This window comes from Spea bombifrons, chromosome 10 (genome assembly GCF_027358695.1).
Source record: "Spea bombifrons isolate aSpeBom1 chromosome 10, aSpeBom1.2.pri, whole genome shotgun sequence".
NCBI classification, from domain to species: domain Eukaryota; kingdom Metazoa; phylum Chordata; class Amphibia; order Anura; family Pelobatidae; genus Spea; species Spea bombifrons.
Window position 1 is genome coordinate 29,547,369 of NC_071096.1, and position 17,680 is coordinate 29,565,048.

At 42.2% G+C, this 17,680-nt stretch overlaps 2 protein-coding genes across 2 annotated transcripts in view; one reads left to right on the top strand and one right to left on the bottom strand.

The window, feature by feature from the left end:
• The window catches only part of PSME3IP1 (proteasome activator subunit 3 interacting protein 1), a 235,321-nt gene that overhangs the window by 121,682 nt on the left and 95,959 nt on the right, over positions 1–17,680 (bottom strand). The gene's annotated exons all lie outside the window — the stretch shown is intronic.
• Positions 1,919–17,680, top strand: part of LOC128467317 (uncharacterized) — a 40,058-nt gene continuing 24,296 nt past the window's right edge. The window contains exon 1 of the mRNA XM_053448917.1: positions 1,919–2,085. Coding sequence (XP_053304892.1) covers positions 1,933–2,085 — 153 coding nt within the window. The 5' untranslated portion in view covers positions 1,919–1,932. The remainder of the gene's footprint in view (positions 2,086–17,680) is intronic.

Consider the following 17,680-nt stretch of genomic DNA (forward strand, 5'->3'; position numbering starts at 1 on the left):
CTAGTGGGCGCCAGGTGAGAGTTTAGCAGTTCTGACATGCTTTATATTGCATGAATAGTGTCTTTACTATCATGGGCAACTCGGGCTAGTGCCTTTTGACTTATAAGTAACCTCAGGTTCTGTCTTTATAGCAGCTTTGGGGTACAAATCATGTTTTAACCAGAATTTGGTTACCTTCACTGTTACCCCCTTTAGAGCCTCATGTTACATGGGCCTGTCCACATAATGGTCACCTCATGGCAGGCTGCGTGCACTTGCCAGAAGCAGGACATTGCGATTGTGTCCGGTGTAATTGGTGAATAGCGTGCTATGCCGTGTAGCGGGCAATGCCGGCGTGTTCTCCCTGTGTCGCCATGCATGGTGGAGACGTGGGATTATCCACTAAATAGCTGTGTTTTTAAAAGTCTTCTTCAGTGTTCCCGTCAGCCCCTGAAATCAACAATACACATTAAAGGCTTCATAAGTACGCAAGTGTGCACTCTTTAAACCTGAAAAAATAAAATAGAAGCGGCTCAGCCTCCTCTGGGGTCCAACAACTTGTGGCTGCTTGAAGATGGAGATTTCTCCCTATCTCTTCTGATAGCTGATTAGAAGCTGTCAGTCTAAAGACAGAGAGAACTCTTTATATCTCCAAAGTGTCCCTCCTTAGTACCAAAATCCATACATACATACATACGAGTGTGCCACAGTGATCCAAAGCCATGGACCTCTTACCCAATTACAGTAGGTCACTCTGACAAATAAATGTCTATGGAGGGATGGACTTCATTAGCATTGCCATAAAGAATCAGCTCAGTGTGGTGTTTACTGTATACAGCACTGGATTTATGCTCATGGAGAATTTGTTTTCTATTGGGCCTATTATTTAAATGAAAGGGGCCCACTTTTGATGCATTCATTGGTATGGCAACACCAATGAGGGGGAGAGAATCTAAGAGAGGGTACAGCGCCATGTTAGACTTTGCATTATGAATGGCCCGCTAAAGCAAGAGTATTCCTGAAAGAAGAGCCTTCATAATGTATAGTTATTGCATCATATCACCTTCAGCTTAGTGAAAGAAAAAGCATGTGACATGCAGACAACACATGGCAACGACAATTTAAAGCGTCCGCCCCAGCCGTGAAATGCACTTTAATGCCTGTGTGCTCCCCCTTTGCAGCTATTTCGCTGTTTCTTTAAAATGTAATCAGACTGGAGATATTGCAGTCCATTTCTATAGATATCCTGATTAGGTTCTTATAACTTATTTATGAAAGCCAGAGATACTTGGGAGATGAAAAATGACACCTCTCTCTTTCCAGTGTCATCATTCCCAAGCGATGCTTTAGCAAGGAGCCTGACTTAGTCTATTACCCGCGCTTGTTACTTTTGTCCATTGAAGCCCTCTGATGTATGTTTATTAAATAAGATATGACCTATAGGGCAAAATAAACAGCAAAAAATGTTACTTGTAGCCATGCTATTATATCACATTTACACCTAACAAAAACAGGTCCCAAATGTAGTCCACATTAGCCACATAATGCTGTTTTTTTTCTTTTTAATAGAAAATCACACTGTAGGATTCTTTCATGGCCTTATTGGATGTGACCTTGAAATTGTGGCCATGCTAATGCTCTCACATTCTTGGATAGCAACTTTCTCAAGTTTAGAATATTTTTCCAGGAAGATATTAAACTCTTTTCAGTCTTTCTCATGAATACCAAATGCTTTATGACTTCAGACAAATTTGAACATATTCACTGTGAGAACGATGCCTCAGGACAAGTTGTCTTTTTTTCGAAGTCTCTGCGCTCTTATAAGGGGTAACCAGCAGACCCGAGATCCAATGCATTATTAAAAAGAGGTAGATATGTTGTGTCTTAAATTCCTAATAAACATGCATGTTCTTTGTTCCAGAGCGTTATTAGAGGAAGGAGGCGATAACAACAATGTTGGCTTCAGACAAAGTGACCTGCGCTCTGCCCAGCCACGAGTTTACACGGAAAGGAACCAGCAAACCCTCTTTCACCTTCAGCGCCTTCCCATTCTGTGTGGATTTTCACAGACTGCTTAAGCAGAAGGCCGAGAGCATCCTCCCAGGGGTACGTTCATAGGAGTGTTTGCCTCTTGTTGACTTTGAAAGCTTTCTGTAAAGTTCAACCAATGCCCCGCGTAATTAAATTATTTGATTGAAGTTTCCATAGCGTGTTGGTTGAGGTGCCTTCCAGTGGTGGAAAATTGTCAGCTTCTATATTCTCCATTTGCTACTAAGTACACATCATATATCTTTGTAGGAAAAACACTCAAGACCAAACCTAGGAAAATAATTTCCTAAATAAATAATGATGCACCAGAGGTTGGCATTGACTCTCTTCTTGGCACCAATGACTTCCAAAAGCCTAGTCAGAGACTATCCCTACATCCTAGTTGCTCCAAAAAATCGTATATACTCTCTCTTGGTCTGTCCCTATATTTTTCTTTCTAAACTCCAAATTATGGGAGTTAGAATGGGCGACATACTCAGGGCAATCCAAATTCAACTTCATTCCCACAAACGATATAAGGACATTTCATAGTGGTTGAACAATAAACTTCCGCCTGGATTGTATGTAGAGGGTTACAGTACTTCCAGAAGAACTCACCCTAGCCCATTGATCTTGAGATCATTGATTACTATGATATATTTGCGTTAGGGGCACAAACTCTCTCCTCGACACATAGCAACAACAGAACCATTCAACCCATATTCATATTTAAAACCTGCATGTAAACCTTTTTTTATTATGTTATGGTCCATCATCTGTTTACCATGATTATTATGACATTGTCCTCTGCATTATGCCAAGCAGTTCAAGCTGTTTGGTGGACATTCATCATAACCTTTATCTGTTAATGTGTGCAGCACTGTACACATCATTAGTAGCTACAGTGACTATCTTCTCCATTCTGTTTACCTTGCGACATTATTTTTATCCTAACATCGCTGGATGTAACCAGATCCAGTCTTTGTAGAAAGCGCCTGCCATGCTGATTAGCTTTTTTTTTCTTCTTTTTTTTCACCATATGGCACATGCTTTAGTGAGGGAGGATGCCGCATGACTCAAGTACGTTGATCACATGACATTTTAAAAGATTCTCGTTGCCTGGTTTGCCACTTAAACTGTGGTCTCAGTGACGGTACCTTGTCTGTAGTCAGGGCACACTGAATAGGTATACGTTTTGTAAACCATACGCAGTTTTGCTATATATCACCGTAATCCTTAAAGTCATGTTTGATTTTTTTTGTTTGTCTGTTATTTATTATTATCATGTCTTCAAACCCAAAGCAATTCCTGCGTGTTATTTACACGAGAGACGCTAAACTCTACTTCGTTGACATCAGCGCCCTAACAGGTCTAACTTAGTAGATAAAGGCCACTGCCGGGTACATTGCGTAGCACAGCCCCTGGGGCAAATGCACTGTGATACCCAGCAAACACTCTGAGCTCTCAGAAGACGGGCATCAACAGAGTAAAGCGTGCCCATTTTGAAGCTTTTAGTGAATGAACTTTCTATAGCCCTAAAAAGCACAATAATGTGTATAGAAACCACAGGGAATGTGTGTTTATAAATAAAACAACATAAAATACATTACAGTAGCAAATGTCTTAATTACACAAATAATAAACGGCATGTCAGAGATTAATATTAAAAGTCTCAGTAAAGCCCTGCTCCCTACGTCTCTAAGTACATCCGGTGCATTTAACCCTTTGCCCGACACGTGATACGCTTACCGCTGGTGTGGGGGACCCCACAGTGGGTGCGCATGGGCACCTTACTGCCACTGATACATAAGTACATTAATACGTGTTCGCCTTTGGTGAGGCTGCTAGGGACTAGTAAACTGTCCCTTTAATGATATATTTCTAAGTACGATACTTTACCTCCTGAAGGATTGGCCATTTACACAGCACGTTTGAGCATTTTAGGGGCCCGCTTCCACTTAAAAAATGAAAATAGTTTTTAAATGATTTTTAAGAATGCCATATAGTGTTAAAATGTAAACAATATCTATTTATGCGCGGCCTTTTAGATGACGGGACAATTATATCGCTTTCCATGCTAGTAGGAGCTCTGAAGGCTAATGGCACCATTGTGTTGAAATTGTCTATTACAGCAGCACAAATATATCTGGACCAGCTTGTGGTCAGCCATAAAAGATGTTCTGTCATTAAACGACATGCCTGTTATTATGAACATATAGTGACTCTTTATTTAAAGCGGGATCAAGGGTCTAGGAGAGCTGCACCACATCGATCTCGCCATGTAATCACGCAAGTGAGGTTTTATACTGTGGAATTATACAGCTAAAAATTCTTCACAGGGACTTTAAAAACCCCAATAACATGTTGTTAGAGTAAGTAAAGTCATACCTGCTGCTCGGTTGGGGGAATTACAGGGTAGATGTGAGAAGGCTGTCTGATTATCTTCAAAGCTTTCCAGATTATCCTCAATCATAAGTAAAAGACCTCTATATAGCGTATTAATTGTGTTTCTTTTTTGTTTCTTTTTTGATATGTCGTGTTGTGCTGTGTTTGGAAGCTGCCATCTTGCTGCCACATCACACGTTTAAAAAAATTGCTGCTTCGCCCTAAAATAATTGTGATAACGGCTTCACAACAACACAGGTAGAGTTCGGGAAATGTGTCTTTCCCAGGGTGGTCTACGCGGAGCTCTCGCTCTTCTGCGGGGTAGCTTTGGGTTGGGCTGGTGGGAGAGAAATGGGCAAAGAGCATGGGAAAAAAGATGGAGAAGTTGTAGCTCGAAGGCATCCCATCGGTATAGTGGATTTTCCCCATCCGGATACAGCTTGTGGTATGACTTTGTTGAAGAAGCCGTTCTTATTATGCCTTTGGAGCACTAACACTGCCATGAGGATTTACTGTCCATTTTAGTCTTCTAATGGAAATCTGCTCGGCTAACCCTCTCTCATATGCTCCCGACCTCTTAAATCATGGCAGTGTTTTCACCTCTCTAACAGTTTCTCTTGCTGCGCGGATATGCCTGGTTTTATACGTCTGTCACCTTAAAGCACGTCAGATGTATGACTCCTACAATTTTATATAATCTGCTTAACATATCAGCGAGCCTTAGGGTTGTCTGCCAGTAGTCTGTGAGCCGAATAGGAGTGATACGTTATCCTTATTACTCTCCCTGCTACTCTGTTAAAACACCCCAGCAGTGAATTCAGCAGCTATCCATCAGCACGACGCACGCGACTTCGCATACAGCCGACAAGCTACAAGCCACGGCCGCGGATATATGATCTGGATGCTCCCAGGAACTATGTAATTCCCAGGGTATGTTATAACAAAGCGTTATAATATGATATAATAAGAAAAATAATAAAACCCACACATACGTATATTGGTAACCCGACCACTTTTTTGGAAACACCGTTTTGAGAGGCATGGGTCTTAAAAAAATACTTTATATTTCTAATATTTATTCTTCATTTTATTTCTTTGTTTTTACAGTAACCCAGCCTTTCCACGCGGTAAATAACCAATCGAACGCGAACTCGGTGTTCGCGTTGATGTCCTCCTTGCCGCTTGGGGCCGATATCGGCTCTTATCTTTTCACTATTAGTGAACTGGCCTGTGTTCACTTCCCGAATATTTGGCACGTGAATCAAAGATTATCTTGCAGTATCTTTATGTTCCCAGGTTCCAATGGCTTATCTGTTTCTGCCGCATATCATGTTTATTAGTTTTTCCAGTGGAATTACGAGACAAGATTTATTGTAATTTGGTTACACTATTTAAGTGTTTCAGAAACATGTATTTTTTTTCCACCTTAGCTTTTAAAGAACCAGAAGTCGCGTTTATCTCTAGACAGCTCTGCTTTTGGAGGCGTCTCGTCTGTCCCAGTAATTGATCATGTGATGTATTTAAAGGATAACACATTAATGTATCCTTATAACTCGCTAGGTAAAACACCGAGCCACGGAAAAAGGAAAGCGGAGTCTCGTATCCATTTTGGGCAGAACGGAATCTGTTACTCGGCTTGTAAAAATTCATTATGCATGATTTAAAGCAGACAGAAGCCTCCAATTTCCTCATTAGTGCTGGGAGGAAAGGAGATGATTTAAAGACAGCATGCGCGATTATAATAACAACGATCTGAAGAGACGAGATTGTGCATTCCGTTATTTACCTGTGGAAAATATAGACACAGAGGATACGTTTAAGAATTGATTTTCACACCTGGTGTCTTCTAGGCGCACCAAAGGGTTAAACTAAGCAATGTCATGTTTATTGGGGTAGATCTTGCCCTCCCCCCCTGTATACCTAACTGGAGGGTAGAGCTGCCGCTCTGAACATCTGTATGGTTACGTTCGTATAGCAGGGGCGACATTGTAACAGCAGCACGTTATAATCTGCTGTGGGAAAGCAGGGCTGGTAAAGCCCTTTTGCAATAATCGCACAGACCTTTTATGTGGGGGACACGAGCGACGTGGGCTATATTTAAAACCCTCCAACGAACGCCGTAATAGCCGGGTATGGCCTGAGGCAGACGTACAACTACGGGCTGTCTTGTAGAACTCAGGCTACGTCGGCAGACATAAATAGCCAAACCTCATTGATCTTCACACCCTTTTATTATCCCATATACTATTATCCCATATACTATTACCCAGTGTTCATAGAAAGACCTAGGTGTAGCTGTTGAGTAACCCCTGCTTAAAAATTGTAGGCGAAAGAAACAGCGGCGGTTTTTAAACATTATATATTGATATATTAGACCTTCATTATATCGCATCTTACTTCTTAGCTGTTTTGTGAATGCGTTCAGATTGCCTGCAGGTACACAGCTCCAGGAAACGTACATAATTCTTGGTAGGCACGTATTTGTTAATGTGTCGGACATTACGTATTGAATGGGTTTTTGCTGATTGTTTCATCTGTTATACATAATGGATTCCTCAGCATCACCCATTTGTTGAAATGCTTGCGAGACAAGTTCTTCCCTTGTCACGTCTTTTGTTCACAGACTATGACGTCCTGAACAGACCCCAGGACTGCCATCCCTTCAAAAGCTCAGTGGGCTCATTGATCATGTTCTAAAATGTGACGGGGAACAGATCTGTTCACCAAGTTGCGAAACCACTTTGAAGCACGTAATGAAGTAGCTTGACCCGCAGCTTGTTCTCAAAGTGTTTGAGTTGAGACATTTCTGTACCTGGCGGCTGCCGAATTACTGTTGAGATGGACACTGAGTCTGTCAGTTGGTGTTGGGAGTCGGCAGTCAAGTCAGTCAATCCGGTCGTCGAGTCTGGCAGTCCATCTGAATTTGAGTGGTGGGATATCTGACAAATGAGCTTGTCAGCTTGGAGCCACTCAACTCCTCTTTCTCAAGTTTCTCTTGTTTTTTTCCTGGGAGCTCTCAGTAAGTTGGCAATCACTATGCCGAGTTGACTTGTGCTGCCATCGAGTTGGCATCAAAGCACACAAAGATAAGAATAGATGTTTGTGAATAACAAAGGGAATAGAAAAGAATAGATGTTTGCCCATTTTCCGCCAAGTCAATCCATTTGGCCAGAATAACTTTACTTCCCTGCCAGCTTGACGCCATTTAAAATTGGCCAGGGGCATTGTGGGTTCCTTCAAGTGTTATTGTTAAAAATAATGTGTCTGAATCCTACTATATATTCATGCAATATTGGATACATGTTACTGTGCTTGGTAGCTTTGTGCTTCCTTACTTGTATTTTGTATTCTCAGAGAGTATGTAATTCTCAAGACCCCTGAAATGAGTTCTTGCCCCTTGTGCTCCTCTCTTATGACAGCCCCACAGAATTCGCCGCCGGAGTATAAATACTCGTAAGGCTATATCTGGTCCAGTGTGGTCTTTCAGATATACAACATGTATGTATTCATAAGAGTCTCGTACATGTAGAAATGACGTATCGGCGTCCATTTTATTGATTTTTGTCATTTTTTTAAATTACTTTTTCCACTTCATTAGAGAGCCCGTGTCTGGGGGACATCCAACTCATAAATAATTAGACCAAGACATATTCAAGAATTAGTCACGTGACGGGGTCTTCATTAGGAGACCTATTGCTATTAAATGAATAGCTCTTCATTCATGGTGATTGATGACAAAGGGTTAAACATCACCGCCAGTGTTTACTGGATTGCATGTTTTGCTGAGTGGATTTTTTTTTTTATCTCCATTTGCTTTCTGAATAACTATTACAAGGCCGCGCATGTCTCTGCACTCTTTCCACGAGATAAGGGAGTGGAGGAAAGCATTTTACGAGGTGCAGATCATTTGAAGAAATGTTCCCAGTGTGTTATCCCTGTCCCCTGCCGTGAGAGCTTCTTTCACACGGGGGCCAAATGGAAGGTGCCGCGTTATTACGTATTGTGTTATATAGCACTGTCATATTCCGCGGCGCTGTACAATGGCTCAGACAAGCTTACAAGCTACAAGATTATAAGTATCGCTCCAACACCCACGAATGTCAAAACCATTCCCAAAAATAACATTAAAACTATTTTTTCCGTAAATGCTTAATCGTCACGTGACCCAAAAGCAAGCACTGGCAGGTTTTCATCATAGAAACCGAGAAAGCTTCTTATAGGTTTCCTTATTGTGACTAAACCTTCGGAGGAAAGGATAACATGCTACAGGCCATTTGCTTAACGTGTTAAGGAGATCCATTAATGTTTGGATCCATTTATTTGAGGCTTATTTACCAAGCATGGCGATAAACATTCTCATTGTATCTCATTACGAATGCCCAAAATGTATAATCCTGGCCTTCTATCTGGAAAACAGTGTCTACAAATCATAATGTGTCGTAACACATTAACAAGTTATGTTTTGGGGTTTGTACAGCATGCAGTATTTGCATCCAAACTGTCAATAGAATGTTTTTGCCCGAAACTGTTTTTTTTCCAGTCTCACCAGCGTGTGAGAGATTTGCAAGCCGCTTTCTCTCTGTTTGGCTTGGATGAAAGATGAGGCGGACAGAGAACGCTCTGTGAGACGCGGCCGCGCTGCGGGACAGGTTCCAGGTTTGCTAATGATGTCCCCCTGGGTTCTGCCAGCAGTGCTTCTCTGTAAAATATATAACGGACGGGCGGAAGAATTCTGTATTCTCCCAAGGTGAACGCCCCGAGGGCCAAGGTTTACTTTAGCTTCACCCTTTGTGTTCACCCGAGAAGAAGGACTTCTTACCGTATAATAGAGTTACTTAAGGATCCCTTATTTTGCCGATAATCTTCTTATCCTTTAAGCGGTGCCTCATGCACACTAACCCTCTTATTGCACCTACAGCGCTTTGGGATTTTGGGGTGGGAAACTGCTTTAGACAGGACACCCAGATCCTTTTTGAAATCATTCTTAAGACCCCAAACTTGAACCTGTCCTCTTCCAGTCGGATTGTCCTAACATTGTTATAAAGAAAGTAAAAAGATGTAGGAAGTTACAGCAGGGGGGAACATTGAGGACTTCAGGACACTGGTGCCCGGATCATACTTGGTACAGTAGAACCTTTGGGTTCTTCAGGAAGATGGATGGTCTTTCATGAACTCAAGAGGGGCCATGGACCTGTGCCACCAGATGGACAACTCTAATTTGACATGTGATTGCTTGCCTCATCCTCGCTTTCCTCCTTTCAGAATTACTAATATTAATAATATTAATGGCAGGACCAGCGGACGGGGTAAGATGTGACACGATAATGGGCTACTGATATATTAAACATCTTTAGACCTATAATTGAAACTCTATTATAAATCACAAAATTGCATACTAGGCAACATTTTTATGGGATAAGTGGGGAGTATTTAATCTCTGCCAACTAAAAACAGAACCTTTCTGAAGGCTTTGGGGTGAATTTGAAATGAAATCTATGTTCCAATCTGGGAATAACCATCCAGTTATAATTTGTAAGAAACGTTCAGGGCGAGAGCCCCTAATTGTGCCTTTGGTTTTATGTAACCGTGCATCAGGGCTAAGCCTGACCATGGATGCATTAAGTACACAGCGAAGGAGGAACATTCATGTTTTTCCAAGTTTAAATTTAGATTTCCAAGGGTACAGTGCGCTTTTGAAAGGCTTTTCTGAACTCTCTCCACCGAACAGCCGCCGTCTGCTGCTGTCGTTTGATGGTAGAGGTACAGGATTTTAAGCTTTAATAGAGATAGTGGTCAGGGAACATAGACTTATTGTTCTGCACGGATATTTGATGACCGCGAGACTTCTGCATTAAATAAGTTGTCTTATTAAATCTTGTTATCATTTTGAGAAATTGTGTCATTTTTTTATTTATATTCTAAAACATAATGAAAGTGTGCAAAATATATATATAATATATATATATATATACCGGTATATATATATATAAAATCATCTAATCACACCACGTCGTTAATGTTTAGAATGAATCAAATATGTTCACATGTTTCTGTGTGTAATATATATTTATAATGTATGTAATATAGAATGGATTGTGACCTGGGTGCTATTTCAATATCGCTGGATGTACAGATGAAGAAGTGAAGCAATCGGACTTTTATTGAATAAAACGTATTGGGAGTAGTGACAAAATAGGTCTGAAGTTACATTTTCATTCTAGTATTCTAGCGTTGCAAATAACGTAAAAGCGATCTAACAGAGTGCGACGGCGGAATCCCCCAGCCACCGGAATTTCACGGGGGAAATCAGATTGCATCTATTGGCGCTAAAAGCCAAAAGTGATCAATACGTTCACTCCCGAGAGAGATAGCGTCTCGATCGCAATTCAGATAAGAAGCCAGGTTTTTAATGGGCTGCATTCAGATCGTAACATCTTCACAGAAGGGTTCTGAAACGGGGCAGATGTGTGATGGGGCAGGAGATGGTAGGGATAGAGAAAATACATGGTTTGACGAGTATGCAGGACTGCGATAACGTGCTTTAACGGAACGTGTGAGGGGTCAATCTGATTACACACAGGGTAGCGGACACCCAGAATAGCGTGCCGTGGAAGCAGTACAAATTAACACAACAAACACATTCAAGAGTGCTTGAGATGTGGATAATAAGGACTAAACAAGTAAGGAAGGATACACAAAAGCAGATGAGATGTGCCGGTTGTTGCTAGCTTTGCATCTGTGTGTCTCCTGCTGGATGCGTCATCGTGTGTTCAGGAGACCTCAGCAGACAGCAGGGCTTGGTTTGCCTCCAGCTGTGGTGAATACTTTGTAAGCCTGTTTGTGATGAGTTGTAATATGAATTTATTATTAGTATTGTGTTGAAGAACCTTGGGGGTCAACCCTTGTGGAGCATCCATTGACAGGGCTGGACAAAACATCTTATATTGGAGTCAGACTGGCATTCTGAGGCACCAGAAGATGTTAAGAGCCAGGAATAGATCAATCCAAGGAGATAGTTATTAGAAACAGAAAGTTAGATTCTAGCAATGTAATCTTAGGGGTATCCGGCCAATTCGAACATTTGCCGTTTATATTCCTGGTGGGATGGTTGGGATACTCTTGTCTTGTCTTAACTATGATTGGCATCCTATATGTTTGCTAACAGATACAGTACATTTACTTGTGGATGGATGTGATTAATTAGCATCAGGGGGCTTCATTCTTGCTTTTCCATTTTTTTTTTTTTAGTTCTGAACATTGTAAAGCTGAGCGTTTTGGGGAAGATTTGTTGGCGACTCTTCATGCAGCCTAAGATTCCAAAAATCTTAGTTCCCTTTGATATAAACTAATCTGCCAACGCAAACCTACCCTGTGCTTTAGGGGTGTTTACTTAGCATGAATAATTCACTGAGCAGCGAGGCTCTGACATTATCAAAGAGCTCATTAATCGGTTTGCTTTGGGTTTACACTGAGTGTTTTGTAGACCTGAGTTGGCGAAAGCCTCAAGCATTTAGGATTATTAGATGTCTTATACAGATGGGAGCCCCATCAGTACGCAGCCATTATGCCACAGCCATTCATGTCTAGGACTTCAAGAAACTCGGGCTGGCGGCTGTAGTTACGGCATAGAAAGGAGGAGGGAGAAAGGAAACTGCTTGGACATCCACGAGATAGGGTTGGTAGAGTCTTGTGACTTCTTGGTCGGTAACAATTTTTTACGAGGCCCATAGATGCTGGCAACAGCTGAATAACCCCCATAAATCCATAAGAATGTCATAGCAGCACCTAACCAGATGCATAACTGTGAGCGAGATGCTGAAACTTTACAAGAAATTGTATCACAACTGTTCATGAGAAGTGGCATGGACCACTGGCTGGCACCCTCAGCCGACATTGCATGACCTGGCAAGTTAGGAGTTATGGAACCGCTTGCAGGTAAACCAAGCGTTATACGATGTATTCTGTGATGGAAAAAGGGCTTTCTAGATTTAAAACACATGGACAGGACCCTAACAACCTTGGCCGGCTGCAGCTGTGTACGATAATGGTGATGATAACAATACTTATACATGATAACCCTTGATCTGGCGCCCATATATGTGATTTTTGTTTGTCCAAAGTAGCTCTTTAAGAGCGGACAGAATGATCTGTTCCGTTTCCCGCCGGGTCAGACGCCGCACAGTATATATATCGTTAATGAAACATTTCAGTAGGTAAGAAGCTGTAATGGGAAGCGGTTGTGAAGAGGTCAGCCGAGTGCGCGGAGGGAATGCTGGAAACGTCCAGTGGATGAATCGTATAATAAACGCGTACCTATTTACGGCTGCGAGATGCCTATACAGCGGCGATAACACCATGTTCCCTGCGGAATCGATTAGCTGGGGGGAGATTTGTAACCTTTTGGCACGGGCGGCCGCTTCAGCCCAGGAAAACTGGCTCACAACAGCAGCGTGTGTCAAGAGGTATAGATCCGTAACGATGACGGATTCCGCTATTTGCCGGCCATTAATGAAAGGGAAATTACTGCAGGGAACAGCCGCTCGCAGATCATGGCTAATGCACTTGATCCATCTAGTTATGATATGTAACTACTTTAGCGTCGATTGACTCTTCAAGTCACCTGTCTGCAAGTGTATCTTCTTCTGCCGCTTTATGGATAGTAGTAATATTGGTGCACCCTGTGCGCATGACAGAAACCTGAGCAAGTTTGGCCTTCATAGGCATCCATATGATCATTGACCTTACACATGTTCAGCACATGCAGCGTCTGATCTGGCTTTTATTATAGATCATACCTGCCATTATCCTCTGTTTCCTTGATTAATAACAGGACAGGTCAGCCAGCGAATGACTTAAATCATAATAAATACAAAAAAGATCCTAAAAATTGCTGACGTGGGAGGCGCGGGCAAGGAAAAGCAGACTAACCTTATTCTTTGTTTATTTGCCACCTCGTTGGGCTTTAACGTCAGATATCAGGCATGGGTAAAAAAGAGCTACTTTTATACAGCACATGAAGTGTAAGCAGGGATTTTCCAGACTTAAATTATTATTAGAGCCAGTTGTTTATTTGTAAATCGGTTATCCATTTATTTGTAAATAAAACAGCACTGATAAGAATCCCCAGAACAACCTCAAATACACTCAAATACCCTTTATAAGGCAACAAAGAAGGAGAAGGTATGAAGTATTAACCCTTTCCTTTAAAGGAACGTCTCATCAGACGCCAAGATGGATAAGCGTATCCATGACGATATCTCCATATCCTCATTAGACTTTAATTGAAAAATGTAAAATTAGGAAGAGGAATGACTGTTTTCGCAAGGGATCTAATCCATTACACGTTATCTACGATGTGTGGCGTTATACGCAGACATTAACCCAAGGATTCGTGGCATCAGGGCTGTGAATATCCCTGCTACACGTAACCCTTTGTCAGCGGCATTTACTACGCTGTGTTTAGCTTGAAGGCGAGGGGCTGTTATATGAACGTGAGAATCTGCTCTTTACATGACTTTTTAATAGGATCATCCCGAATCTTGGTATGATAGTCGATTATGATGCAAAGCTGTCATTTTTTTGAGGGGAATTAGGACGTTGGAACCAGACCACCAAAACTTTGGCCAGACCGTGACTTCTCTGTACTGTATTTGGTCTTGTCGGCATTCACTGAGAAGGGCCGTGTATCGTTCGGATGCATCCAGTCTGATTAATGGTTTAATGTAAGTGTTTGAAATCAGTCCGAGTAGTTTCTGTGAATGCCCATTGGGGGTCCTGCTAGACCCCCTGGAAGTCTTGCTGAGCCAGCCACTGTAGGTGAGCACATCTCTGGGGGCAAGGAAAGATGCATATGCTTCTGCAAGGGTAACCCCACATAAATTTAAAGGGACCACTTAGTTATCATATACATTAAAGCGGCACTTTAAGGCATATGGTTGCTGACAGGTCTCTTTAAGTTGCAGGGTGAGGGCAGAGCTCTGGAGCTGCAGCTTCTACCTAAGGTAAGGTTCCCCTCCCCCCGTACTTTACTCTGTATTCTATTTTTGCGGGACGATCAGGGACATGAAACTACCCCTTTAAAGTGCATGTGGTGGCTGGAGTGTCCCTTTAACAAAAAGAGAATACTCTGTTTTGCCATAACATAGCTTTCAGCGATAATGGAGCATATTCCACCCGGCGCTAACCCAAAACACGCGTTCATTGTTCATATGCACAGCACCTGTTGGTTATATTATAATGGCTTTCCCACAACTGCGACTTTAAATGAAGGATTAATTTGCCGAAAGCGAAAGGGTTCTTCTTTGATCGGCAGCAATCTCCCTGACACATGGTAGTTACAGCACAACCCACAGGCTTTTTATATGTCATTGTTTTTATGATCTCGCTGGTCGCTTTCCTTCCCCCTTCCCGCGTGATTGAAAGGATGAAGCTGTTATTCCTATTACCTGCCTCCGTAATACTAGCTAATACAGATAAATTAACATAATACACATAATAAGCAGGCAGCTAATCCGGGCTTCCTGAAAAGCCAGACAAGGCATATATATATATATATATATATATATATATATATATATATATAAATACACGGGTGAGTGGGAACTGCTAAAACATTCCCTGTTAAAGGCAGATACATATGTGATATGTGACGAATATGAAGATGCGGATCACATCTTGGATTAATAGCCAGCGGGTCATCATTCTAAGTAGCCTTTCTTATATAGAATGCTAAATGTTGAGCGTTTCATTCTTCTCCATGGCGAATGCCCCATTGTGATTGTGTTACACTTATTACCATTTTGACATCTTATATGGCTTAAATAAAAGCTGTCAAATGTTTTACCGTATTTCTAACGAGGAGATGGTTCTGGGAGGTGGATACTGAAACCTTTATAAAGGTATCCAGAACCAAAGGGGGTATCTAGAACCAAAGAGGGATAAAGGTATCCAGAACCAAAGGGGGTCATCTTGCAGGTCTGTTCTCGGGGTATACAAGAAGCAGGAGTGATGGGAGTTGTTCAACAGTGTCTGAAGCGCTAAAGCAGTCGCACCTGTGAAGGAAAAGGCACACAATGATGTCACATTAAAAAAAAAACGCATACCGTGTATACATATCGTCTGGTTTTGTTTGATTGCACCTATCAGGTGGGGGGCTAATCCGTAAATCCCTTTTTAACTGATTTGTCAAACTCTTTGAGAAGCCTCTTACCTGATTCTTTTTTTGTGGGTGCTTCCCCGGCTCCCCCTTCTCCACCCCCAACACATTTGGTCCTCCGTCACGCTGCCGCTACGTATCCTGCTATTCCTTCCATTAGAAGAATGCTCCCGGCGGACCCGACGGATTTGTCTTTTATTAATCCCCAGCTGCGATTATACTGTATGGCAGCTCTATAACCCTATCCTCGAAAACAATCAGCCGCAAAACATTCAGCACTTTGAGGAATTGCAATTTTTATTACAAATTTCACTAAGGGGGTGGAGAAACCTTCAAATCACTATATTCCAACTTATCGATGGATGATTAGCTAAATGGACGGCGTCCTGCTTCAGATGAGTTTGGCTCTGAGTCGCGTTTGGAGGTTTACATTAATCTCTTCACCTAATTGTTTTGTCTGCCAAAAGCACAGAGGTATTTAGAGCTGGCCCTTCATTTTATTAAAAATCCAATCTTCCAAGGTGATTTGCATTTAAATGAAAAGCGCAGGCCTGGGTGCCGCCAGTGGTGCTTTCTGCCGCGTTCATGCGCAGGTGGGCTTAAAAGCAACGAGGGATCCCAGGGTGCGATAGGTGTAGATGATACAGTCCGTAGGTCTGAAATCTGTTGGGGCCACTAAGGCTCTTCAGAGAACAGCCAGTTGGTTCATTATAATTTTCAGATGTTTTTTTAAGCTCTGTTAATAGGCGCTTGCCTTGTGAGTGACATCTTGAGGATGACCTCAGTTAAGCACAGGTGGGCAATCAAAGAAGGAGTGAGCCCCTCGCTAATTGTAGGGCCACCTGTGCTCCTGCCTGGATAAGCCAGAAAAACCTGCTTATATCCTACCAAGTGCAACAAGGAGTTAATACTAAAGGAGAGTTAAGCGGCTTGTGGTTGTGCAGCTATTTAATTTTTTCCCGCTGGCTTTTATTAGTCCCTGGTTGCAGTGGTGCATGCACACAGGTGAGCAGTTCCTTATGCTGCTTTATACCTGTAACCAAAACACCCAAAGTTCACCCATTCCCTAGATTCCCCCAGTGTGGATTTCAGTGACACTTTGTATTTATATGTCGGGGGGGGGGGGGGCAGAATCCCTCTACATTTCACTTGTTCACACACATTCTCCAGCAGGGACTACGTAACTGTCCTGACTTCAAGCCGCTAAATAATTAATGGCGTTTGGAGCGGCTCCATTAGATAGTGAGTGCCTTTCCATGGCATCCATCACTGCATCATGAACGTGTCAAACATTCTATTGAGACCATACATTACCGTAATCACTACCGTCGTGTCAGGAAACTATGTCTCCCCCTTATGTCTTTTTACCTTCTGTGGGAAACTCGCTTTGCGATACGTCTTCCCTGAAATACAGCCCAGACTGACTCTTCGAAGAGACACGGAGGGGGAACGTTATGGAATATTGCTGGATCCCTTAATCGACGGACTCCTCGAAGCCATTAAGGGTATCAGCGCACGCTGACAAATAGCTCTCAGAGTTTGTCACCAAGCACCTTGGCTCGACTTTCACCCCTCACATGAAGTCTTAAATCCCTCTTTTATTAGCAAAGTAGTTGGGAAATGCATGAAAAGAATTTTAATTTTCAGATTTAAAATGGGCCACTTGTTTACAAGGCTTCTTTGTAGTTGAGGGCTGCGTCGTTAATGTTTTCAAGGTAGTTTCCAAGCTCCCTGCCTGTGAAGGCTGGATTCATACAATCATTTTAGTTGAGGAATTATGTGGTCCTCTCTGGGGTTTCTTCACCATAGAGAGTCAAGATTTTAACTCTCTGAACTAACTATGCATTATGAAGGGCCAACACTGGATAATCTGTCTTGCAAAGAGGGTTGAGCTGGCCCTTCATAATGTATAATTACATTTGCGAATTGACTTTCCAGAGGTCTCAATGATTTGACTATGCATTAGGGCCAAGACAAAGAGAATGTCACCGAGGTTGGCCTTTCATGATGTATATTAAGGCTGATGAGTCTCTTGCAAGCTCCTGCTTTGGTGAATACACCTTGTTCCACGTACTCGGCCTTTTTAGGACAGTGGGAACTTCTAACAATTTTGTTCGTCGTTGAGTTGGTTCA